This window comes from Procambarus clarkii, chromosome 43 (assembly GCF_040958095.1).
Source record: "Procambarus clarkii isolate CNS0578487 chromosome 43, FALCON_Pclarkii_2.0, whole genome shotgun sequence".
NCBI lineage: Eukaryota > Metazoa > Arthropoda > Malacostraca > Decapoda > Cambaridae > Procambarus > Procambarus clarkii.
In genome coordinates this window covers 35,868,720-35,895,094 of record NC_091192.1, presented here as the reverse complement: position 1 = coordinate 35,895,094, position 26,375 = coordinate 35,868,720, and the positions used below count along the sequence as shown (strand labels likewise).

Here is a 26,375-nt window from a genome sequence, read left to right as displayed (position 1 = left end):
GGCCGCTTGCAAAAACTGAGGCAAGAACAATGGACAAAAGGGCAACGAAAATCTAAGAGCCAGAGCCCCAGCGGATTCCAAGGATACCAGGACAACACGCTAGGCGAGAGACCAAATACTAACACCGCTTCATGGAGTATCAGCGCAAACAGCTTCAACAGTGCAGCCGACGCTCTAGCCCCTGAGGGCAACGCCCCAGACGACAGCCCAGCACTGAACGCCTCCACATCCTTCGCAAGCTAGTCCGAGGACAACTCGAGAAGGAAAAAGACGAGTAACACCAAGGCCAAATACCCGCGAGCTCGAAAATCTTCCACAACCAAATAAGCTGAAAGGGAGGGAACCTATACGTGCAACTGTAGAAGGCTATCATCAGGAGGAAGCACAGGGGCAAAAGGGCCCGCATTGAGGCACTCAAAAGTTGTCCCCCACCCCCCATGTAAACCTGTAGAATTGTAGTAACCTCCTGCCATTCAAGTATGCAGGTCCAACGAAACCCGTGACATGCTCCCTGAGAAAAGAAAAGGCAGTCTGCCAACCAGGAAGACTCCGGAACCTCATAATGCACCTCATCACCATACAAGGAAAAAGAACTGAACTCAAAAGAGGTTGGATCCATAAGAGGCAAAATCTGGGTCACGCAGAAAGTATGTGGCAAAGGCCTCCCGAACCTTCTTAGGAAAAATGCAGGAGGTAGAAAACCTCCAGAAAGATACCCCAAATCAAATTCGTACAGGGAAGGGGGATACAAAAACCCTGAACACTGTAACAAGACCCTGTGACTAGGGCACCAAAACCCAAGCAGGATCAAAAGGGATCCAAAACCCCCCAGGGTGACTCCTCCCCAGTCCCAGGAGCCTCCGAGCCAAGCCTTGGGACAGAGCCGTCTTCCATGCCCTTCATCCCTGAAGAAAAGGCAGAGTCCAGGGGAAAGGCAGCAAAGAAGGGGGCCTGCTGGGTAGACCCACTACACCCTGCCCCAACTCTGAAACCCTCAGACATTTGGGAACTGGCAGCAGGGGGGAAGGGGCAGGATCCCAGAGTGGGAGCAGGATCTGGATCCTTAAAACTAAATCGAGGCAGCCCCGGGACATTCGAGCGGGCAATCAACCTAGCGCGATGCAACAACCTAAATCTACTATGTAATGCCACTTGACCCCCTTAGAACTTCCGAAGAAGAATGGGTAAACTGGAGTACGAGCGAGGAACAGGTCCCACACGACTATGGGTCAAAGGAATCGTCGACTCAAGAGGCAGCTTGACAGAGGCAAAACAGGTGATCGTCACCCCGAGACTAGGGCAACGAAAAACCCTTAAACTCGCACAAAGCGAGATGGGACTCGGAGGACGCATCCATTGGTCATCCAAGCCCCATGGGCGTTTTCCAGGGTCCGCAGGAGAATGTGTCCCTACGGGAAGCCGAGACAATGGTGTTGCAAAGCCGGTTGAGCCCATATCAATTACAAATAACAACAAAGATATAACAGGGCAAACTGAACTCCTGTGAAGTGTAGAAGCACAGGGGGTCTAGAGGAGTGCCACTCAAAAACCCTAGGCAGACAAATAGTCAAGCAAGGCAGACCCCCCTCCAGGCAGAAAGGAACAAAATGAAAAAAACAACTCGGAAGCACAACAACAACAGAGGGACAGAAACACAGCCACTGCTAGGTAGGCAGAGCTGCGCAGCACCTTGCATCCCAGCAACAAAACACTCCCTACCCAGAGGCAAACAACGGCCACGAGAAACCAGCCGACCCCCAAGGGTGGGGCCAACGCCAAGCATGTTGTTGTTGTTAAAGATTCGCTACCTGGAACAAAAAGTCCCAAGTAGCACGAGCTATGGTGAGCCCGTAGAACATCAAGCAGCAGTAACCACTATGGGAGTGAGGTCCCGAAGGTCCCAGGGAAGATAACCCTGGAACTCAAGGTTAGCACCTACTAGGGAAGGGAACCCAAAGTGCATGCAGCCCCAGTACACTAGTTTCTCTTGGCCACTGCACCACACTCAGCAGGCAACACAACATGGGCACAAATTCCTGGCAGGAAACCAAGGCCAGAGTTGACAACCGCCCCAGTCGGCTTCAGCCAACGAACTGGGGAGTGGGCTCCTGGCGTGAGAGTCCGGGGTTAAGCGGATGGGGGGGAGCTGCACAAACAAGATGCGTGTTGGGTTGATGACATTTGCTCGTTTCCTTGTTTCTTTTAGGCGAGTTCTGGGTCTTGGTCTTGGGTTTGCAATTTTCTACCATGTGGGGTTTGTTTTGTGACATCTATCTTTCTGGGTGCCTAACCCCGGTCAATGGCAGACAGAATACTCCCAAAAACAGTGGGGCTTCCTTAGGCCATTGATCCATGCGCCTCCCTGAGGGGGCCAGGCTCTGGCTCGTGGTCTCCTGTAAACAGAACTTCAATTGACTGAAGCCCCAGACTAATATAGCTAATATCAGTGTGATAGTCGTCGTCGCTCTACTGTCCAACCACTTGGGCTGGACGGTAGAGCGATTATCACGCTTCATGCAGGTTGGTGTTTAATCCCCCGACCATCCAAGTAGTTGGGTACCATTCCTTTCCCCCGGTCCCATCCCAAATCCTTATCCTGACCCCTTCCCAGCACTATATAGTCATAATGGCTTGGCGCTTTCCCCTGATAGTTCCCTTCCCTTCAGGGAGCCGATGGGGCTTCTGACAAACAAAAAAGATTGTCAGCCTGCCAGGATGAGTCCAGACATGTTATATAGTATATGTTATGTGAATAATTTCTCTGTTAATGTTTACACTTGATGAGATCTACAACAGGTGGTGTAAACCTCCCAAAAAACTTACAGTCCAGCCTAAGCCTAGCAATAGTAACAAGCAATAGTTCAGAAATAGTTCTGGAACAAGAATCATAAAGCAGTTGAGTGACCTCTTTGAAAGTTTTTTAAACTGGTGAGTACTAGAAAAAATGACTTCTGGCTCTTTTTAGCAGGCTGAGAGCTTTTCCCTTACCATAGCTAATGGTAAGACATACTAATTTCCCCTGAAATACAAACTGCTAAGAAATTACAGCTGGGTACCCAATTATTGCTGGGTGAACAGTTGAGCACTGACACATGGTCAATCCTCCCTGGCACAGACTCGAACCCAGGACCAAATCGCTTATGAGACATGAGACGAGTGTCTTACCACTGCATCACTGTGCCCTTCTCCCAATTATAGCAGCTACTTTCCCTTACTTAGTTCTCAGGCCAGAAGCCTTGATCATTCCTCGACCTGTTTATTGATCTGATTCTTTCCCCTTCCCCCATCCTTATCAGCTCTACTATTTAAGCTAGTGAGCACAAGGGTTGGTAGCTTCAAGAACCATCTTATATTATAATTGCCTCGTTTTGGGTAAGCACCAGGTCTAGTGCTGCTTGTGGGTCCTCTCTTCTTCCTCCTACTGGCTCTCTTATCTGTTGTCCCAAGAAGAGTTTTTCTGACATTTTAATAAGTTTTCCTCCCCATGTTTCGTTACACCTACAATACCACTCTCGCTGCAGCTGTCTTACTCATTAACTTCAGGCAATTTACTTTTCATTATGTGTCCTTCCTCCATAAATCTCCTGGTATTTAGTTGGCAGTTGTTTACCTGCTTGATACCTGGTTGATGGGGTTCTGGGAGTTCTTCTACTCCCCAAGCCCGGCCCGAGGCCAGGCTCGACTTGTGAGAGTTTGGTCCACCAGGCTGTTGCTTGGAGCAGCCCGCAGGCCCACATACCCACCACAGCCCGCCTGCTCCGGAACTTCTCTTAGAAAACCGTCCAGTTTTCTCTTGAAGATGTCCACGGTTGTTCCGGCAATATTTCTTAAAGTCGCTGGGAGGACGTTGAACAACCGCGGATCTCTGATGTTTATACAGTGTTCTCTGATTGTGCGTATGGTGTTACGTACTCCTAACTGGATACGTATATAAATTTAAATAAACTTACTTTGTTCCATTTCATCATTACCTGTATATGTAAATATATTATATTTTTGTAAATTATCGGGTGGTGTGGCAATATCAGTGAGGACAGGAGCGCGGTTGCTCTTCACACGTCTAATACCTGTTAGATTCGGGAAATTAGAATTGCTGGACCTGTTCAGTTAAGGGAGTTCCAGATGTCACTTTTTAAAAGTTTATATATATGTTAATTTACTGTAATTAAGCAGGTGGCATTGTAACTTATATATTTTGAAAGTAACTATTATATTTTGTTTGCATTTTTATGTATTTTATGTATTTTGAGAACAAGTGGTTGTTCAATTAGTTTTAAATATTAAAAAGTCTTTATTTTCCATCCCTCATCCTGGATGAGGCAGAGGGGGGGGGGGGGGGGGGGGAGAGAATTATGGGTAGAGACGGAGCGACAGTCAGTAGCTATAACGGACCAGGAGAGTTAACATCTTTGGGAGATAAGTCTGTTTACTTGTTGTTGTGTCATTTAGTAGATCTTTATTCTGGGAGAAACAGTATTTCTGATTTTGTTTTATAATCGATCTTGTCCATCTGTACTTTACATAATTTTGAATTATATTGCTAATATATATATTAAAATTTATATGTATATTTCTTCAGTCCTAAGGGAGAAATACTTTTAATTCTTTGCCTGTTATCAATCATGGGGTTACACTGGTGACCCGCTTTAGACAACAGCAGTTGTAGTAACCCTAGACATTTAAAGTTTGGCTGTTGTAGGGTCACGAGCTGTAACGAACGATAGGTAACATATGGCACCTCTGCTCTTCACTGGTTCAATCATGCATTTTCTTCCATATTGTTCACTCCAGTACGTTGTTATTTTACTGTGTAGATTTCGGACCTGACCCTCCAGTATTTTCCATGTGTATATTATTTGGTATCTCTCTCGTCTCCTTTCTAGAGAGTACATTTGGAGAGCTTTGAGACGATCCCAATAATTTAGATATTTTATCTTGTCTATGCGTGCCGAATATGTTCTCTGTATTCTCTCTATTTCAGCAATGGGCATATTGTCAATTTCTCTTTCAAAGTCTTCCAAGTTCGTGGTAATATCCGTTATATTATCTGCAGTTTGAATGTCATTCATAAAGAAGCTGTCTGGGTCATCAACTTTCATGTTGTTTATTGGTGTGCTAAACATAGCCTCATACTGGCTTCTTAGAATTTCACTAATCTCTTTGTTGTCCTCTGGGTACGTACCTTCATTTGTAATTAACAGTCCAATACTGGTCGAGGTTTTTTATTTTGATTTTGCGTATGTGAAAAAATATTTTGGATTTTTCTTTATCTCTTGTATAGCTTTCTGTTCCAATTCCATTTCCTCAGACTCATATGATCACTTCAACGGTCATTCTGTTTCTTTGATCTCCCTGCTTAGGTTTATTTTCCTTTTCTTGTGATAGTTGTGTCCGCCTAAGCATTTCAGTTATTTTTTTCCTTCTCCTGTACAGTTGTCTGCGTTCTCTTTCTAGAGTGGTCCTCTTTCTGCCCCTCCTCACAGGCACGTGCTTCAAGCAGACCTTGTAAGATTCAGCCGTCAGTTGAGCTATTCCCTGTGTGGGAGTTTTGTCGCTTAAGACCGTCTCCCACTGAATGGTTGCAAGGTCTACATTTATTTTTTCCCAGTCGATCCTCTTATTGTTGAAATTGAATTGATTGAATATTCCTTCTTGCTTCTTGGGTCTCTTAGACCTACTACCGTTATTTATGCTAGTTCGCACTTCAATGAGCTTATGGTCTGAGTATGAAGTATCTGAGATTGTGATGTTTCTGATTAGTTCATCATTGTTTGTGAATAACAAGTCTAGTGTATTTTCGTTCCTAGTTGGTTCTGTAATCTGTTGATTGAGCGAGAATTTGTCACAGAATCTCAAAAGTTCTCTGACCTGTGGTTGGTTATTTCCAGGGTCGATCCCTGCTATGATATTTGTGTTTACCAACTTAGACTTGGTAAATTGAAATCTCCAAGGAAGATAATATCTGGAGCTGGGTTTGCTAGGTTATCGAGGATGTTCTCTATTTTGTGTATCTGCTCTGTGAATTCCTCAACCGTTGTATTTGGTGGTTTATATATTAGAATAATAATTAGGTTTAGTTTTTCTACCTTAATTCCAAGTACCTCTACCACCTCATTGGTTTGGTTTAGTAGCTCTGTGCATACCAGGTCTTCTTTAGTATACAGACCTACTTGGCCTCCATTTGGCCAAGTTTCTCTATCACATCTATATAAATGTTGTAAATGATAAATACCACTATCATCTTTGTCTCCAGTGTTGCCAACCTTAATATGAAGTACTGCAGATTATTTATCTTTGGTGCATATATTTCAGCAAAATTCCAGTGCAGTTGTAGGGCTGGCTACATCTCCTCTATTACTGTAGAGCCTGTGCTGGTGGTTGTGTACTAGTGTGTTGATTATGTGATGATATGGCATGGGGTTCTTGTAATTGTGTTGTTTAGTGCTTGTAGTGCTAACTGTAGTGATGATTATTGTTTGAAATATTGGTGATGGTGGCTGTTGTAGTTGTGGGGATTGTGCTCGGTGGGGGGCTGTTGTAGCTGTAGTGATGGTGCTTGGTAGTGGCTGTTGTAGTGATGGTGGTTGTAGTTGTAGTGATTGTGGGGGGCTGTTGTAGATGATGGTGCTTGGTAGTGGTTGTTGTAGTGATGGTGGTTGTAGTTGTAGTGATTGTGGGGGGCTGTTGTAGATGATGATGCTTGGTGGTGGCTGTTGTAGTGATGGTGGTTGGTGGTTGTAGTTGTAGTGATGATGCTTGGTGGTGGCTGTAGTAGTTGTAGTGATGGTGCTTGGTGGGGGGCTTTGAAATTACTGATGGTGTTGGCCTCCACCACCTTCTCACCTAACTTGTTCCAACTGTCTACCACTCTGTTTACAAAAGTTTATTTTCTTATATTTCTCCGGCAGCTTTGTTTCGTTAGTTTAAATCTGTGACCTCTTGTTCTTGAAGTTCTGGGTCTCAGGGATTCTTCCCTATCAATTTTATCAATTCCTGTTACTATTTTGTATGTAGTGATCATATTGCCTTTTTTCTTCTATCTTCTAGTTTTTGCATATTTAATGCCTCTAACTTCTCCTCGTAGCTCTTGCCCTTCAGTTCTGGGAGCCACTTAGTAGCATGTCTTTGCACCTTTTCCAGTTTGTTGATGTGCTTCTTAAGATATGGGCACCACACAACCGCTGCATATTCTAGCTTTGGCATAACAAAAGTCGTGAACAATTTCTTTAGTATTTCGCCATCCATGTATTTAAAAGCAATTCGGAAGTTAGAAAGTGTAGCATAGGTGGTGGTTGTTGTAGTTGTAGTGATGGTGCTTGGTGGGGGGGCTGTTGTAGTGATGATGCTTCGTGATGGCTGTAGTAGTTGTAGTGATGGTGCTTGATGGGGGGGGGGGCTGTTGTAGTGATGATGCTTCGTGATGGCTGTAGTAGTTGTAGTGATGGTGCTTGATGGGGGGCTGTTGTAGTGATGATGCTTCGTGATGGCTGTAGTAGTTGTAGTGATGGTGCTTGATGGGGGGGGCTGTTGTAGTGATGATGCTTCGTGATGGCTGTAGTAGTTGTAGTGATGGTGCTTGATGGGGGGGGGGCTGTTGTAGTGATGATGCTTCGTGATGGCTGTAGTAGTTGTAGTGATGGTGCTTGATGGGGGGCTGTTGTAGTGATGATGCTTCGTGATGGCTGTAGTAGTTGTAGTGATGGTACTTGATGGGGGGGCTGTTGTAGTGATGATGCTTCGTGATGGCTGTAGTAGTTGTAGTGATGGTGCTTGATGGGGGGCTGTTGTAGTGATGATGCTTCGTGATGGCTGTAGTAGTTGTAGTGATGGTGCTTGATGGGGGGGGGGCTGTTGTAGTGATGATGCTTCGTGATGGCTGTAGTAGTTGTAGTGATGGTGCTTGATGGGGGGGCTGTTGTAGTGATGATGCTTCTTGATGGCTGTAGTAGTTGTAGTGATGGTGCTTGATGGGGGGGCTGTTGTAGTGATGATGCTTCGTGATGGCTGTAGTAGTTGTAGTGATGGTGCTTGATGGGGGGGGGGCTGTTGTAGTGATGATGCTTCGTGATGGCTGTAGTAGTTGTAGTGATGGTGCTTGATGGGGGGGCTTTGTAGTGATGGTGCTTGGTGGGGGCTATTGTAGTTGTGATGCTTGGTGGTGGCTGTTGTAATTGTGGTGATGGTTTGTGCCGAAATCATCAAGATGGTTGTTGTTGTTGTAGTTATTGGTACAGTGGTGGTTGTAGTTATTGATGTTATAGTAGTGATTGTTGTAGTTATTGGTATAGAAGTGATTGTTGTTGTAGTTATTGGCATAGTGGTGGTGAATGTTGTTGGAATAGTGATTGTTGCTATAGTTATTGTTGGTATAGTGGTGGTGGTGGTTGTTGTAGTTATTGTAGTTATTGGTATAGTGGTTGTTGTTGTTGGTATAGTGGTGGTGGTTGTTGTAGATATTGGTATAGTGGTTGTTGTAGTTATTGGTATAGTGGTTGTTGTTGTAGTTATTGGTATAGTGGTTGTTGTTGTAGTTATTGGTATAGTGGTGGTTGTTGTAGTTATTGGTATAGTGGTGGTTGTAGTTATTGGTATAGTGGTTGTTGTTGTAGTTATTGGTATAGTGGTTGTTGTTGTAGTTATTGGTATAGTGGTTGTTGTTGTTGGTATAGTGGTGGTGGTTGTTGTAGATATTGGTATAGTGGTTGTTGTAGATATTGGTATAGTGGTTGTTGTAGATATTGGTATAGTGGTTGTTGTAGTTATTGGTATAGTGGTTGTTGTAGTTATTGGTATAGTGGTTGTTGTTGTAGTTATTGATATAGTGGTTGTTGTTGTAGTTATTGGTATAGTGGTTGTTGTTGTAGTTATTGGTATAGTGGTTGTTGTAGATATTGGTATAGTGGTTGTTGTTGTAGTTATTGGTATAGTGGTTGTTGTAGATATTGGTATAGTGGTTGTTGTTATAGTTATTGGTATAGTGGTTGTTGTTGTTGTTATTGGTATAGTGGTTGTTGTTGTAGTTATTGGTATAGTGGTTGTTGTAGATATTGGTATAGTGGTTGTTGTTATAGTTATTGGTATAGTGGTGGTTGTTGTTGTTATTGGTATAGTGGTTGTTGTAGATATTGGTATAGTGGTTGTTGTTGTAGATATTGGTATACTGATAGTGGTTGTAGATATTGGTATAGTGGTTGTTGTTGTAGATATTGGTATAGTGGTTGTTGTTGTAGATATTGGTATAGTGGTTGTTGTTGTAGATATTGGTATAGTGGTTGTTGTTGACAGTATGGTGGTGATTGTTGCTGCTGTAGTTATTGGTATTATGGTGGTGGTGGTTTTTGTTGTAGTTAGTAATGGTATAGTAGGTGGTGGTGGTGGTGATAGTTATGGTTATAACAGCACTTGTGGTTGTGTTGTGGAGACTGTGTTGATGTCTGAGGTGGAGGTGTGGTGAGGGTCACATCAGATATAGAACTGATGGGAGAGGGGCGGGGGAAGGTAGGGGGGGGGGGTGTCATGATGCTTCAGACCTATCTATATACAGTATATATACAAAATGTTAAGACAGTCTTGCTATTTCCTTCTCAAATGTTTTCATTTCTCAAGAGATAAATAGAATTACTTAAGTTCTAATGCGAGGCACAGGTCAACAGGTCATGATTGCACCAACAATAAAGTCGAGCAAATTATACAGGAGATTTAACGTCCTAAACTATATCAGTAAATAACCATAAGTAAATTATGAATTTCCTGACAAATGAACAGCCAACTGTGAAGATTATCTGCATATTATACAGAATCCTCAGGTAAGGAACTCTCCACAGTCTATCAAATTCCACAATGCTTTGAAAAGAACTTATGAACAATAGTGACTTCAGATGTTTCACTCATAGTTTTAATAGAAGCAACAAGAGTTTATCCAAAGATGAAAACATGAGGCCCCGAAGGTCTCGGCATCCTGGATCTACCTACTCGGTGACAAAGACTTAAAATACCTAAACCAACACACATCAATCCTGATTCACAATATGAAGATCATTTTCACGTGTTAGTACAGAATGTACAAGATGGCTAAAAAGTAAGAAAAAGAGCAACAAACCACAGACACACAGAATAGACAAGATTGCAATAGGCAGACAAACATGTTGCAGGTGGTGCATCAAGGGGTTGTGTGTGAGGTGTACGACGGGAGGAGTTAATCACCTCAGAGTTCCGGGAGAGGTGGCCCCCGCAGCCGTGTGTGTGGAGCGGTTTCCTGGCAGCCACGGGTCCCACTCGGTCTCTGGGTAAACACTAGATGAGCTCACACTCCCACAAAACTTATCACTCTCCAGCAGCCACGATGTTACTCTGAAAATGTACACACCAGTGCCAGTTGGTAACTAACAGCAGTGTGGGCACAGATGATAAAAGGAAACAATAGGGAATAAAAGACGGATAACAATGAAAAAGAGAAATGTGAAGTAACACAATGACAAACCTCCCATATATGAAGATTATCTCCTATCTACTAGCATTTTTTCTGGCATCCTTAATGATGGCAAGAAATTACCTTCACCTACAGGTAGGCATATACAGAGCTTAAACTGTCAAGTACAATATCTTTAAGAACACACTGTACATAAAGGATAAAAGGAAAAGCTACCTTGAGGGGATGGCACCACACCACAAAGGGAGAGGGGGGGATGCCACACCTTGAATAGGGAGGGACAATGCACTCCGAGGGGGAGGGGGTAAGCAATGCCATACCTCGAGGTGGGGAGGGACCCCATGCCACAAGGGGAAGGGGACCCCACACACCACGAAGAGAAGGGGACCCCACACCACGAGGCGAAGGGGACCCAACACCACGAAGGGAAGGAGACCCCTCCACACCTCGAGGGGGAGAGGACCCTCACACCTCGAGGGGAAAGGGATCCCCCACACAACGAAGGGAAGGGGATCCCTCACCTCGAGGGGCAGGGGATCCCCACACCACGAGGCAAAGGGGACCCCGCACCTCGAGGGGAAGGGGACCCCGCACCGCGAGGGGAAGGGGATCCCCCCACACCTCGAGGGGAAGGAAACCCCCCACACCGAGAGGGGTAGGGGAACCCCCCACACCGCGAGGGGAAGGGGGATCCTTCCACACCTTGAGGGGGGGGGGTGACCCCCCAAACCTCGAGGGGGGGGGGGGTGACCCCCAAACCTCGAGGGGGAGGTGACCCCCCAAACCTCGAGGGGGAGGTGACCCCCCAAACCTCGAGGGGAAGGGGACTCGCCCAAACCTCGAGGGGAAGGGGACTCGCCCAAACCTCGAGGGGAAGGGGACTCGCCCAAACCTCGAGGGGAAGGGGACTCGCCCAAACCTCGAGGGGAAGGGGACTCGCCCAAACCTCGAGGGGAAGGGGACTCGCCCAAACCTCGAGGGGAAGGGGACTCGCCCAAACCTCGAGGGGAAGGGCTCGCCCAAACCTCGAGGGGGAGGTGACCCCCCAAACCTCGAGGGGAAGGGGACTCGCCCAAACCTCGAGGGGAAGGGGACTCCCCCAAACCTCGAGGGGAAGGGGACTCCCCCAAACCTCGAGGGGAAGGGGACTCCCCCAAACCTCGAGAGGAAGGGGACTCCCCCAAACCTCGAGAGGAAGGGGACTCCCCCAAACCTCGAGAGGAAGGGGACTCCCCCAAACCTCGAGAGGAAGGGGACTCCCCCAAACCTCGAGAGGAAGGGGACTCCCCCAAACCTCGAGAGGAAGGGGACTCCCCCAAACCTCGAGAGGAAGGGGACTCCCCCAAACCTCGAGAGGAAGGGGACTCCCCCAAACCTCGAGAGGAAGGGGACTCCCCCAAACCTCGAGGGGAAGGGGACTCCCCCAAACCTCGAGGGGAAGGGGACTCCCCCAACCTCGAGAGGGAGGGACCCCCCACACCTTGAGGGGGTGGGACACCACACCTCGAGGAGTAGGGACCCACCACATCTCGAGGTGGAGGGGAGGGATCCTCCCACACCACGAGGTGGGGACACTGCACCTCAAGGGGGAAGGACACTATACCTCGAGGGGGAGAGGGGGAAGGACACCACACCTCGAGGGACAGGGACTGCACCACGAGGGCAGGGACTGCACCACGAGGGCAGGGACCCCGCGGCATGAGGAAAGAGATCCCATACCTCGAGGGTAGAGTCTTTTAGGACAGTATGTGTAAATTTGTGTATTAGCAGCCACTGCAGGACTGGTACAATGTTGCAAGCATTATAACACACATCCACAGAAGTGAAGCAATAGTTCTAGTTCAGAAAAAACATAAATGTGTAGCATATGACAAATAAAAGCAAACATAAACACTGGTGATAAGTCAGATACAGCCACCAAAACCTGACAGTACTGCATGCAAACATTCATTAACATGATTGTACACACTTCAGAATCAAACTTCACCTCTGCCATTAACACCAAAGCCAACTTCTATATAATATGTTCTGAGCATCCACAATAGTCAATATGTTACTCGTAGAAAAGATCCCAAATGAAAAATTAAATAGAAACACCTCCAAGACATAGCATGCAAATTTCATCATAAGTATTAGTATATATTGTACTGTATATGCTCAAATTCTTTACCTGAAGAATTTATCTGATGAACACCTTCACACACTATACACTCAAAGTATTGTTTGCCAAAATCCTCTAAACAGTATAATCAAAATTCAAATGATCATTAATCCTTACAGTGAACCGCTAGGGAATTTTTTTTTTAACTATGGGCAGTCGTGCAAGTTTTAAGTAGCAAAAAGAAATTCCAATTCTTGACAATTTTTGAACCTCTTGGAAATGGAATGCTATTGGATCACCATAGAAAAAAATCAGCAATATTTTAATTTGCAATCAAACTCACCCCAATAAAGAAAAAGATACAGGTATTAAGAGAGACTAAGATATACCTTGCATGCAGACTATTACAAAGCTACTGAAACTGCCACTCGTGTAAGGGCAATAACATGGCCTCTGGTTGTCAAGTAAACATCAAAATGTAAGGGGGGTAAACAGCTGCCCCCCCAAAACCAGCAGAAACATCTGTCGTGAGGACACCCAGATGATTTAAAATAGAATCATGCATTTGAACAATTTGTGGTGATCTCATGTTACAACATCAGTACACTTGGTCTCCTGTACAACTGATGAAACTTGAGAGCACTTCTACATTAGTAATGTTACTTCTAGCACATCTACAAATTACTGAAATTTTTCACAGTTTGTGACCCATTTATTATTGCACTTTACCCAAGTACATTATTTTTGGCTTGTAGGCAAAAGTTAAACAATAAAAATATACCTTTTTTGTTATGACAAGAAATCAAATGGTTATCACAAATGGCATTATTTGCATCTAGCCTGCTGCATACAAACCACTCGAAAATAATGAAAGAAATGCAGGATGAAATTCCTGGTATTCCTGATCGATGACATGTCAATGTTTACTAACCTGTCCCTTGCTAAACAAAATTGGTCTCTGAGCTGAGGGAATCTTCACTGATAAAAAAGACCAACATTGAATGTAATGAAACCCCCTTTTCTGTGGGTAGCCCCGGAGCCTCTTTGAAGCTATCCAAACTAGTATGTACTTTACTAGTTTTGAGTCATCAGTCCCAAAGAGTCCTTAGCCTACCGGAGACCACGAGCCAGAACCTGGCCCTCTCAGAGAGGCGCAGGGAGCAATGGAGTATGAGCACTCTACATGTAAAGTATTGTCAGATTTCGCCATCGACCGAGGCAGTAGCCCAGAAAGATAGGCGATCCAAAACAAACAACTAGCTGGTAAAAAACAAGCAACTATCCGAAAAAACGAAGAACTCCTCACTAACAAAAGAAACTAAGAAACTAGCAACTCTGTATGCAAACTAGTACTACTGCTCGTTAGTGGATTCCCCCAAGTGGTGGGGGAGGCGGGGCCAAGATTAAAGAGGATCAAGAATTAAAGTCTCAACCCTGAAAACACAAACCGTAACTGTCTCTATTTTCCGCTTGTTACAACTTGTAATAAAGTTGTTACATCTTGACTTAACCCTTTAACTGCGCGGCCTATAAATATAACATCCCCCCAGTGCGCAGGAAATGAAACCTTGGGAAAAAATTATTTTTTCCTCGGAAAGTGTCAAAAACCCCTCCCTGTATATGGGTATAGCAACGCAAGTTCGAAATTGTACTTACTTTGGCTGCTATGGGGTCCGAAAGGTGGGCCGTGACGTCATAATTCCCTGTGCGCCAGAGCAGTATGCTCTCGGGGCCGGTGGCGCGCCCGGGGCAGGGCATGCGAGTTGCCACGAATATATTTTTGCACATTTTTTGCGCACAGTTCCAAATACATTTTATTTGTTTTTACATGCTAATCCTATGTATAATGAACACGTACACTATATTATGGCAGTAAAACATCCATACTGTCCGAAGACACTGTTACGTGCATGACATTTGTGTACACATATGTTGCACATATTTACCATGTATCATGCTAATTTATGTATATATACAATCTACTTACAGACTATACACTGTCACACACTATATACATTCACCATCAACACATTCAGAACACCGCGAGTGTGAGCGGTGTTCTCCTCTCCTTAAATCGAGTTTATCAACTGTTTCAATGTCCCCATTTTCTTCTAGATGATATTTTAAAGCATAATCAATGTCTAAAAGGACGTGATCACTCTTTCCCAAGGGAGGAAGGTACTGGATGTCAAATATCTCTTCTTCTTTCCTGGTGAATACTAGATCCAGTACTGACGGTACATCTCCTTCCCTCATTCTTGTGGCCTGCTTTATGTGTTGATACAAGAATGTCTCCAGAATGAGGTTCACAAATCTGCATGTCCAAAAGTCCTCCGTTCTTGCTTCATAGGCCTCCCAGTCTATTGCTTTAAAGTTGAAGTCCCCCAGTATCAACAGTCGTGATTTATCTTTATCTGCTTGTACAATAATATCTCTCATGACCATTATGAGGCCCTCTCGTTTGTCATCCAGTTCTTCCTTTGTCCATGTGTTGCTTGCTGGTGGGCTGTAGGCATTTAAAACTATCAGCTTATCATCCTGATTCCAGATCTGCAATGCCATTATATCAATATCGAGGATTTTCAAATATTAACTCTCTTACCTTCAGGTGTTTTTTCACCAGTACAGCCACTCCTCCTCCCTTCCTAGTTTTCCTGTCATGTCTCCAAACTGAATAGCCTCTTGGGAATATGACTTCATTTATTATATTTCCTTCAAGTTTTGTCTCTGATAATGCGACAATATCTGGGACCCTAAGCTGGATTATATCTTGCAACTCCAAAGTTTTTGACCTCACTCTATCTATGTTGGTATATACAATTTTCCGGAACATGTTCCCTTTTCCTTTGCTCTTTACTCCCCTTTCCACTACTGATCTTGTTGCATTGTTTTTATGTACCATTTCACAAGCTTTCCAGTCCCTGTCACTTTGTAGAAAAACGAATGTCTGTCTTCTTCATTTCTATCCCCATTTAGACGTTTTGCTTCAATTAGGTTCATTTTCAGCTTTTCTCTGTCTTCCTTTGAGAGGTCTTGTCTTATTGACTAAAGTTTGCCAACCTCATAAATCACTTCATCCTCATCCTCATCCATCAAAGTTTGCCATCAGTGCAATTTCCTGGCATTTCTAAGCACTTCCATCATGTTTTTCACTCCATTAAACGTCACCCTTAAGGGGCGGTTCTTGTCTTTCTCATATTTTCCTATTCTTCTAAAATCACAGACATTTTCCTTTGAGCCTTCTCCTAAACCTACTATTTTCTCTATGATTTTCATCTCTTCTGCCGCTCGGTCCACCCTAGATGAAATTTCCTTCTCTAAACTTCCAAAAATGATTATGGACTTAGTTCTACCAGCAGTGTTTTGTACTAGTTTACTGTTGGTAACCAGTTCTTTCCTAATTGCTTGCCTAATTCCTGCTTCTTGTTTGTCATTTCTGGTTTTGACTTCCAAACACACTTCTTTGATAGTCTCTTTCTCTTTTACAACTTGAGCATATGTCGCTTTTATTTCATCTTTATACTTTTCTAGTTCTTTATTCACCTCCTCTATGTGAGTTGTCAGTGAAGTTTCCAGTTGGAGATCCTTACCTAACTCTATATTAGCCCTTAGGCTCGCTTGGAGTTGTTCACCATATTTTCTTGTTCATTTCTTCAAAGTCGCCACACTTCACTTTCCACACCTCATTTTCTTTCACTAGTTCCTTGATTTGTTCCTCCTGATTTGTTACCTTGTCTGTTAATGTAGTAATAATCTTACCTTGCTGAAGAATACTCCCTTTCAGAGTGCAAAGCTCACTCCTAAGAGCTCCATTGTCCTCTTCCAATTTAAGCACTTTTTCTTCATACTTTTTTTGCATATCCTCAATTATCTCTAACCTGCCAAGAACACCTCCTTTTCTTATGTCTTGTGGTGAGAATCCTTTGAAACAATCATCTGATGGTGCGTCTACATTCCCAGTGGTGGCAGCGGCGGCCATCTTTGTTTTTGTACTACAACTAAAACTTTTCCACTCAGCTATTTTCACTCACTTTTACTTGTTTATTGTATTTTATTTGCTTTTACACTTCCCTGAACCTTTATGTAACCTGGGACACCACTGTAGCCCTCAACCTGTTCCCAATACTTAGGTAATTCGATATTTCCAGGAGCTTGCTGCAGTGTGACTCCTGCCTCCTCCAGCTCCACACACACACACACACACACGTGATGTAATACAGCTGCAGACACCAGACATTGTTGCACTCACCGAGACAAAACTTGAAGATGTTATTTTAAATGACGTCATATTCCCAAGGGGCTACTCAATTTGGAGACGGGACAGAAAAAATTAGGAAAGGCGGTAGCGATGTTGTGCTGGTGAAAGAACACCTAAAGGTAAACGAAATAATGACTGCCAATCCACAAGAAGTTGACATAATAGCACTAGAGATCTGCCATGAAGATGATAAACTAATGATCATAAATGCATATAGTCCACCACCAAGCAGCACATGGTCAAAGGAGGAGCTAGATAGTAAACGAGAAGGTCTTATAACAATACCGAGAGATTTTTTTTTCTATAAAATTTATTATATTAATATATATATATATATATTTTTTTTCTCATTAATCTATAATGAGAGAGATTATAGCGAGAGCAGATAACGATAGATCACGACTGTTGATAGTCGGCGACTTCAACTTGAAACCCATAGACTGGGAAGCATATAAAGCTAAAACAGAAGATTTTTGGACCTGTAGATTTGTAGACCTTATCCTGGAAACATTCTTGCATCAACATGTTAATTAATTAATTTAAACAAGCTACGAGGATGAGGGAAGGGGACGTTCCCTCCTTGCTAGATTTGATATTTACCAGGAAGGAGGAAGAGATATTTGACATTCAGTACTTTCCTCCCTTGGGTAAAAGTGACCATGTCTTTTGGGAATAAGGTATGCAATGCGTTATAATCTGGAAAAAAATAAGGAGGTTGAAGCAGTTGAAAAACCTGACTTCAAGAGAGGACATTATGGCGACCTTAGAAATTTATTTAGTGTGTATAATTGGACAGACTTGTTGCTAGGCAAGGAAGTGAATGAGATGTATGTCAAGTTTTGTGAAATATATGATAAAGGCCCAAAAAATTTATACCAAAACAGAGATGCAGAACTAGGAAACAGGATTTGTTCAACAGAAAGTGCAAGAGGACCAGAGACCAAAAGACACAAAAATGGAATCAATACAGGAAGAGGCCAAACCCCCAAACATACCAGTGATACAAAGATGCAAGAAACAACTACATAGCAGTGAGGAGAGAGGGCAGAAAGTAATTTTGAAAAAGGGATTGCAGACAAATGTAAAACAGAACCAGGTCTATTCTATAAATTCATAAACAACAAATTGAAGGTAAAGGATAATATTCAGAGGTTGAAAATGGGAAATAGATTCATGGAAAATGAATGAATAAAATGTGTGAAACATTAAACGAAAAGTTCCAAAATGTGTTCGTACAAAATGAAATCTGCAGGGAACCAGACACAATAAGAATTCCAGAGAACAACATAGAGAACATTAGAGGTGTCTAGAGACGAAGTGGAAAAAATGCTCAAGGAGCTAAGTAAGAACAAAGCAGTTGGTCAATATGGAGTTTCATGTGTTCAGAGAGAATGTGCACCTGAGCTCAGCATTCCACTTCAACTGATTTTTCAGGCATCCCTGTTTATAGGAGTTGTAGCTGATGTGTGGAAAAAGGCTAACATAGTTCCAATCTACAAAAGTGGAAGCAGGGAAGACCCCCCCTTAATTATAGACCTGTATCATTGACAAGTGTAATAGTCAAAATATTGGAAAAAATAATTAAAACTAAATGGGTAGAACACCTAGAGAAAAACTATGTAATATCAGACAGACAGTATAGTTTTCGATCTGGAAGATCCTGTGTAACGAACTTATTCAGTTTTTATGATCGCGCCACAGAGATTTTACAGGAAAGAGATGGTTGGATTGACTGCATCTATCTGTACCTAAAAAAGGCTTTCGACAGAGTTCCCCATAAGAGGTTGTTCTGGAAACTGGAACATATTGGAGGAGTGACAGGTAAGCTTCTAACATAGATGAAAAATTTCCTAACAGAAAAATGAGGGCCGTTATCAGAGGCAAGGGATCGGATTGGAGGAATGTCACAAGTGGAGTACCACAGGGTTCAGTTCTTGCACCGGTAATGTTCATTGTCTACATAAATGATCTACCAGTGGGAATACAGAATTATATGAACATGTTTGCTGATGATGCTAAGATAATAGGGAAGATAAGAAACCTAGATGATTGTCATGCCCTTCAAGAAGACCTGGAGAAAATAAGTATATGGAGCAACACCTGGCAAATGGAATTTAATGTGAATAAATGCCATGTTATGGAATGTGGAACTGGAGAACATAGACCCCATACAACCTATAAATTATGTGAGAAATCTTTAAAGAATTTTGACAAAGAAAGGGATCTAGGGGTGGTTCTAGATAGAAAACTGTCACCTGAGGACCACATTAAGAACATTGTGCGAGGAGCCTATGCTACACTTTCTAACTTCAGAATTGCTTTTAAATACATGGATGGAGAAATACTAAAGAAATTGTTCACGACTTTTGTTAGGCCAAAGCTGGAATATGCGGCGGTTGCATGGTGCCCATATCTTAAGAAGCACATCAACAAACTGGAAAAGATGCAATGACATGCCACTAAGTGGCTTCAGGAACTGAAGGACAAGAGCTGCGAGGAGAGGTTAGAGGCATTAAATATGCAAAAACTACAGGAATCGATAAAATTGATAGGGGAAGAATTCCTGAGACCCGGAACTTCAAGAACAAGAGGTCATAGATTTAAACTAACGAAACAAAGCTGCCGGATTCACTTTTGTAAACAGAGTGGTAGACGGTTGGAACAAGTTAGATGAGAAGGTGGTGGAGGCCAAAACCGTCAGTAATTTCAAAGCGTTATATGACAACGAGTGCTGGAAAGACGGGAAACCACGAGCATTGATCTCATCCTGTAACTACACTTAGGTAATTATTAGTTGACTGACAGTTGAGAGACATGGGACCAAAGAGGCAGAGCTCAGCCCCCACAAGCACAATTAGGCAAGTACAATTTTCCAAGAGAATCTTCACAGCAACAGGGATACAAGTTAGACTTCAAAGCACCATTACTTTCTGAATTGCACATGTATCCAGTTTGAAAATTTGAACTAGAAGCAGTCGAAACACAACTTTTGCCGCTTTCACTATTATCATTATTGGTCTCCTGTACGCTATTCTTCTTACACTCCTCATTTTGTTTACGAAAGAAGTCAACATTGTTTGCTTAGAAGCCATGATGGGGGTGTTTGTGAAAAAAATGCTTCTGTATTTGAGAGAAATCCAGGGACCACCAGCCACCACTTTACTAATGCCATTCAAACATAGAAGCAGAGTTGACAACTCAATATTTCACACGACGTTAGAATCACCCCAACAATCACTAAATAATGTAAAGTTGTGTGTAACAGTTTTGTCATTTTACCTGCCTAGTATTTAATATTAAATATACTATTGTATGAATAAAGAATACCTGTCTAATGAACTACTGCTAAAGCCATGAACATTATCGCTGATTATTCGTATTCAAAGCAGAAGGTTGGCAACTTTGTCTCGTACCGTTTGTCTGGCATAAATGGACAGGAAGCGTTCACGTGCGTCAGGTATTATGTTTCCAGATTCATACCAGTACAATTCAGCCTGTTTATTTTTTAAATATATAAAAATTTAAATATTATTGAATCTTTAAATAAACAAAGAAATATTATAACATATTTAACTTAAGAGATGTAATATTAAAATTTTCCTTCCACGATCAACCATCACCCATAAGCCATTGTCTCTCTTTCCCCTCATCCTCTCTCCCTTTCCCCCATTCTATTACCCATTTGTAGAGGTGCCGGATCAGCGCTTCAGCAGCATTGCATCACTGAAAGTGACCACCAGTAGCAGCTATTAAACCTCCGGAAAAAAAGAGGACTACCACACTACCAACATAACCTAGGCATGGCTAATAAAATGTTAAGCATACCTCCTCTGTTGAAACAAGGCGAGAATGCCAGTGAATGAAAAGAAAATGAAAACAAAGCCCACCAAAGACACACAACAAACAAAGTGACAGTCAGAGAGAAACATGGGGCTGCTGCGTTGAAGTAAAGATAGCTGTGCCAGCCGCAGTGCGTCCCACCTAGCTAATAACACTTTTACCCGGGGCAAGATAGAGAGCCCGAGCCCCCCAACATACCCCAAGGGTAAAGACAACATCAAGCGATGAAGTCCTGAAACAGGAAGTGATTCATGCACACCCCAAGAAATATAACCCCTGACACGCAAGGGTAATAGTCATGGAAGACACCTGGCAACCACACAGCCAGACAAGGCAAAAATCCACAACAGGAACTTGAGGCTAGAGGTGACTGAACTGACCACCAGCACATCAGCTCAAGAACTGCAGTGGTGGGCTGCCTGCTCCGATGAGCCAGCTCCCCCTCCCTCACCCTTCAAAGCGGCAACGGGGTAGCACTAACGAGTGAAAGTGCTAGTCGAATGAACGGTTGCTTGTTTGGTTTCCTTCTAAGGGGAAGTTATTTTGATATTTTGGGGATGTAGATTACACAGGTTAACCAGACAGTTGTCTGTTTTGATTCGCTTACCTCTCCCGGTCCTTCCTTAGTCGATAGCAATTTTGACATCTTATTATGGATGTTGATGGCTATTATGGCAATTTAAAAAAAAAAGCTTTGAATGTAATGAAACGCCATTTTCTGGGCGAGTCCCGGAGGCTCCCCGAGCTATCCAGGCTGATAAGGATATCCCTAACTTTGGCATCAGTCGATGTGGGTGGAGTTCTAGGCCTACCAGGGACCACAAGCCAGAACCTGGCCCCCCTCAGAGAGGCACAAGGAGCAATGGCCTATAGAAACCCCCGTGTGGTTGGGAGCATTCTATGTCTGTCATCGACCGGGTCTGGCACCCAGAAAGATAGGCGCCCCAAAACAAACCCCTATTCTGGTAAAATATTGCTACCAAAAGCTGAACAAGTGGCATGGACAGAGCAGGACAACACAGGCGACGCATGAGCAGGCCGAAGGTGAACAGTGACCGAGATAGCCCGCAAACGGCACAGAAGGAACAACAAAATTGGAGCAATCCAAAGCGGCTTCTCCAGTGCCACATGAGCCAAGGCAACAAAATGACAGTCCTGAACCTCCACGAGAGAAGGACAAGACCATCAACAAAAAGCACAGTACACCTACAAAGAGACAGAAAGAAAAGGAAGGACCGCCAGAATACCCCAAAACAGCCCCGAGACAAAGCACGGAGTTGGGACACCATTAAAGAAGCCACCTGATTACCAAACAGATGGTGAGAGACTCGAGTCAAAATCACCAGACTTGAAGACTCAGGAAGTAGACCGAACCAGCCCCGTCACGGATCAGACTGATCATGGAAAAGAGGCGAAGCCATAGTAAAAACCCCAGGGAGCGGAAACGGAGCAAGCAGCGCCGGAACCAAGGCTGTCAAGGAGCCAAAAGGAACGTCCGCCAGGAAACCAAGAAACCAACCCGGGCGAGCAGACATGCCCCATCCGGAGGACCCCTGAAGGAACAAGAAGTTCGACAACGGATGATGAAAAGCCGCCGCTTGCAGAAACTGCCGAACTGCAGACTCCACAAACAACAAAGACAAAAAGGCAACAAAACCTAAGAGCCAGGGCCCCAGGCGCAGGCCAACAAGGAAGCAAGCACCATGTGCCAAAACGCGAAGCAAAAGATAGTGATACTACAACCTGCATGAGCGGCACCACCAGCCCCAACAGGGCAGGACATTGTACGCATCACAGAGGAAGGAATGAGGAGAACTACGTAGGGCTAGTACTGCACTAAAACAAAAATGTACTGTCTGGAAAAGAAACACAAAGAAATGGCTGTAACCCGGACCAAAATCCCAGCTCCTCCTGTCCTGATGAAAAAGAAACTGTAGAGGCAGGAGTGGATGATCAGAAAGCTACATCCACCAGCAGACACTGCAACACAGAAGCTGGTAGTGACAGACAAGGAGAAGATGACGAACTCGGATCCAAAACGGAACACTGGGCCTGTTCAACAACAGGGAACTGAATATGAACATGGCCCAACCTAGCATGAGCATTAGAATAGCCAATATGCACCTACCAAGAAACACAACAATGTGTAGTATATAGGTAGGAATACGTAAAATGCAATGAAAAAACCTGAAATATGGTCCAAGCACTGGAAGCTAATGACAAAAGCATAAGCAATATGAAGAACTAGAAAGACCCCAGGAAGCAATGGGCAACGAAATGCACATGAACAACCATATACACGATGAGACTTGTAGCGAGGGTAAACAATACACTCGCCCCAAACTCATGTGCTAATGAGGGAAGCCAACCTCACATTAGCACCAATGTCCATTCCCTGATGACAGTTAACATTCCTTCCAACCTATTGGAGGATGGTGAAGTGTATAGAAGGCACATACATATATATATGTAACATATATATAAGGGTTCCAAGGACATGTATATAAAGGTTCCAAGGGGTTGTCATAGCCAGGGGGTGGTAATGGGGGGACGAGCTCCCATTACCTATAAAAAGCTCCGGAACGGGGTTTGTCTCAAATAGCCTCTGACAACTAAGTCCAACTCCTGGCCTGCATGGGCCTCCGGAGTTAAAACCAGCTGCTCCGGGAAGATGAGACTCGATAGCCTGGGAAGGCAGCTCATCTACGGGAAGGAAAACCCTAATCTCAAACCTCCGCTGCCTTGTGGCCATACCCCTCTTTTGGGAAAGGCTTTAGGAGTCAACCTCGAGGAAAAATCCAGAGTTGGAGCCTCTAAGGCAGTTCGTTGTTGACTTCGACCTCGTTCTGGTAGCTCCTGCAACAGTGCTGGAACCATGTGTATTGGCGTCGCCTTTCCATTGGATAATTTCAGCAACATGGAGAGGGTGGGACCTGCTGCATGGATAACAACAGCTCCTCCATATTGACCTAACCAGGCTTTGCACACTGGAAACCAGAACCCATCTCCATAGCCTCCCAAGACTGAAGGATGCCTACTACTATATAAGGGTGCAGCCAGGCAATAAGAACGGCAAGGAATGAGTGTCCAGTCCAGAAAAAGATTCAGTCGCTGAAAGACAAAATCAAAAGTTACCAAAATCCAGGGCTGCGCCCCACAGTGCAACGAAGAACCATATATATGTACAGGTTAAGGCCACGTTAAGATGCACGCAAAGTGACCAAGCAACACAGTACAAATAATACCCAACACTAATTCCAAAAGCGAGAACCAGTGGCTGGCTGACAGTGTCACCAGACCATATAATCTCACCTGTAGAGCATAGGCACTATCATGTCACGACACAGCATAGCCGTGTAACATTCCAGGAGCATCGCCAGTGGAGATGTCCAGAGATGCGTGAGGAGGAGAAGATGAGGTATAGTGTAGAGGTGGAGGCGGCGCCACTCCGAGCCACCCCACACCTATATGCAGAGAAAAGAACTAGGTGTGTCCCTCATATATAAAATCCAAAATTCCCCCAGTATCGAGGGGGGTATGACTAGAGAGATAAGAAGAGCGAGAGCGGCGTACTACCCGTGATAAAGGTCTCGGAACACCGACATGTATACACTGACCATAACATAATCACTCACAGCACATGCGCAGGACACATGAGGTCCGGGCTGCACCACTCTACTCCTGGGAGGGTGCCAACAAGGGTTATGTAACGAATATTAGTAATGTCAAGACAAAGTACGGAAAGAGGTAATTACCAAATAATCAGAAAAAGCATCGAAAGATGATAAGTAATACGGAAGAGGAACAATGAGTCCTAGAAAGGACTAGAAGTAAGCCTCACCGGATGGTAACCGACATTACAATAATGTGGAAGTACTGTATGGAAGATGTACTCGAACCTTTGAGATCCCAGACCATCAAGCACAAAATCATGGGAGGTGCATTTGGACCCAATGGCATCTGTGACCAATGGTCTTGCAGGATCGGATACAACAGAACATGATTGCGGCATAATGTAGAAAACAAATCCTAGAGAAAAAGGGTGGGAAAGTGGATAAAAGCCCCACAGAAGGACGGAGTCGACGGACCCGAACCTAGGGAGGGGCCGACGCCCAAACTAAGTCGTACGCAGAGGGAGGAAAAGGAAACCCCACTCTTTGTAACCGAAAGCCCCGCTCAGAGGGATGGAAAACCCAGGCAGGGTCCAACAGGGCCCAAGTCCCTCAAGTCACCCCTCCCCAACCCTGGGAACCTCCACAACAGGCCCTAGGGAAGAGTCATCCTCCAAAGCCCCAGTCTCAAGAAAAAACTGGGTAGGCCGGAAAAGCAGGAAGAGAATGGGCCCACTGGTCAGACTATGGCAGGAGGAAAGGACTCGAATGCCTCCGTTGCCACCACAGAAGGGGCAACCCCCGAAACTGTCAGTCTCTCAGAAACCTCGAAACCCTGCCTTGACCCTGAAGCCCTCAGACGCTTCGCAGCCGGTAGCAGGGGGAAGGGGACAGAATGAACCACAGCAGGGGAAGGACAAACGGGTGCGGACTGAATCATGGCCAACACGATCAATACCCCCAAGTCCAGGTCCCTATAAACAAAGCGGGGACGCCGCGGGGCATCTAGGGAAGCAACCAACCTAGCACGTTGCAGCAACCTGTACCTATCATGCAACGCCTGACCTGCCTGCACCCGAATGATGTGATCAGTAGATCAGGTGAATGGAGTCACAAACAAGCAACAATGCTTGCAGGACTCAGGGTCAAAGGTATCACCGACCCAACAGGCAGCATGACTGAGGCAAAAACAAAGAGCGTCTCCATGAGACAAGGGGACAGAGCAACCCTCAAACTTGCACAAGGCGAGAGGGTACTTGGGGTTGCATCCATAGGACCCTGCGTGCCCCCGTGGGGTTTCCCAGGGCCCTTAGACTGGGTCTGCTAAGGGTAATCCCAGGTAGGGAACTGTTAACCAGCGCCCAATACAAACAAACTGCTAATGCTGAACCCCCGGAACATGTCCACTCACAAGGGCGAAGCAGGGGAGGTACCACCAAACAAAAAGAAAAGAAAAACGTCGAAAGAGGACAGCATACCCATAGGGAACAGAGCCAGCTGTTGTTTTAGGTGAAAACTAGATGCGCAGTACCCCGTGCCCCTTCCAGTGCAAAAACTACCACTTACCCCAAGGCAAACAAGGGCGGAAACCCCTCAAAACACTCGGGGCGGTCAATCGCCAAGCAGCAAAAGACCAACAGAGGCAGACCCAAGGTGACTTGTGGAAGAGAACACCAATGCCCAAGGGTGGTACTTACAGGGCACTCAGGGAGGGTGACCCTAAGCACATGCAGCCCGAGTACCTGTGAATATTACTCCCAGCTCACACACCACCGTAGGAGCAGTATTGAAACAAGAGGACAGCACAACAAGAATCCGGAGCTGGAGCTACACGACCATGTCATATCCTATCAGATGAAGAACTGGGGTGTGGATCGCCGGCGCAGGGATCTGGGGAGCTGCGCAGACATGTGGCACGGCTCATGTGACATCATGCTCGTTAGCTCATTTTCATTTGGGGAGTTCGGTCCACTCATTTGTCTACTTTCGTCACTTTAACCAGAATAGGGGTTTGTTTTGGGGCGCTTACCTTTCTGGGTGCCTGTCCTGGCCGATGGCAGATATAGAATGCTCCAAAATCACATGTGCATTTCTACAGGCCATTGCTCCTCGTACCTCTCTGACGGCGGCCAGGTT

At 44.6% G+C, this 26,375-nt stretch overlaps 1 protein-coding gene across 5 annotated transcripts in view; it reads right to left on the bottom strand.

Moving 5' to 3' along the window:
• The window catches only part of LOC123755965 (axin-2), a 179,635-nt gene that overhangs the window by 41,394 nt on the left and 111,866 nt on the right, over positions 1-26,375 (bottom strand). For 3 of the 5 annotated variants that reach the window (XM_045738964.2, XM_045738966.2, XM_045738965.2), the window contains one exon: positions 10,204-10,350. The exons of the other annotated variants lie outside the window; for them this stretch is intronic. In XM_045738964.2, the coding sequence (XP_045594920.1) occupies positions 10,204-10,350 (147 nt within the window). The remainder of the gene's footprint in view (positions 1-10,203; positions 10,351-26,375) is intronic. 5 annotated transcript variants of the gene reach the window in all.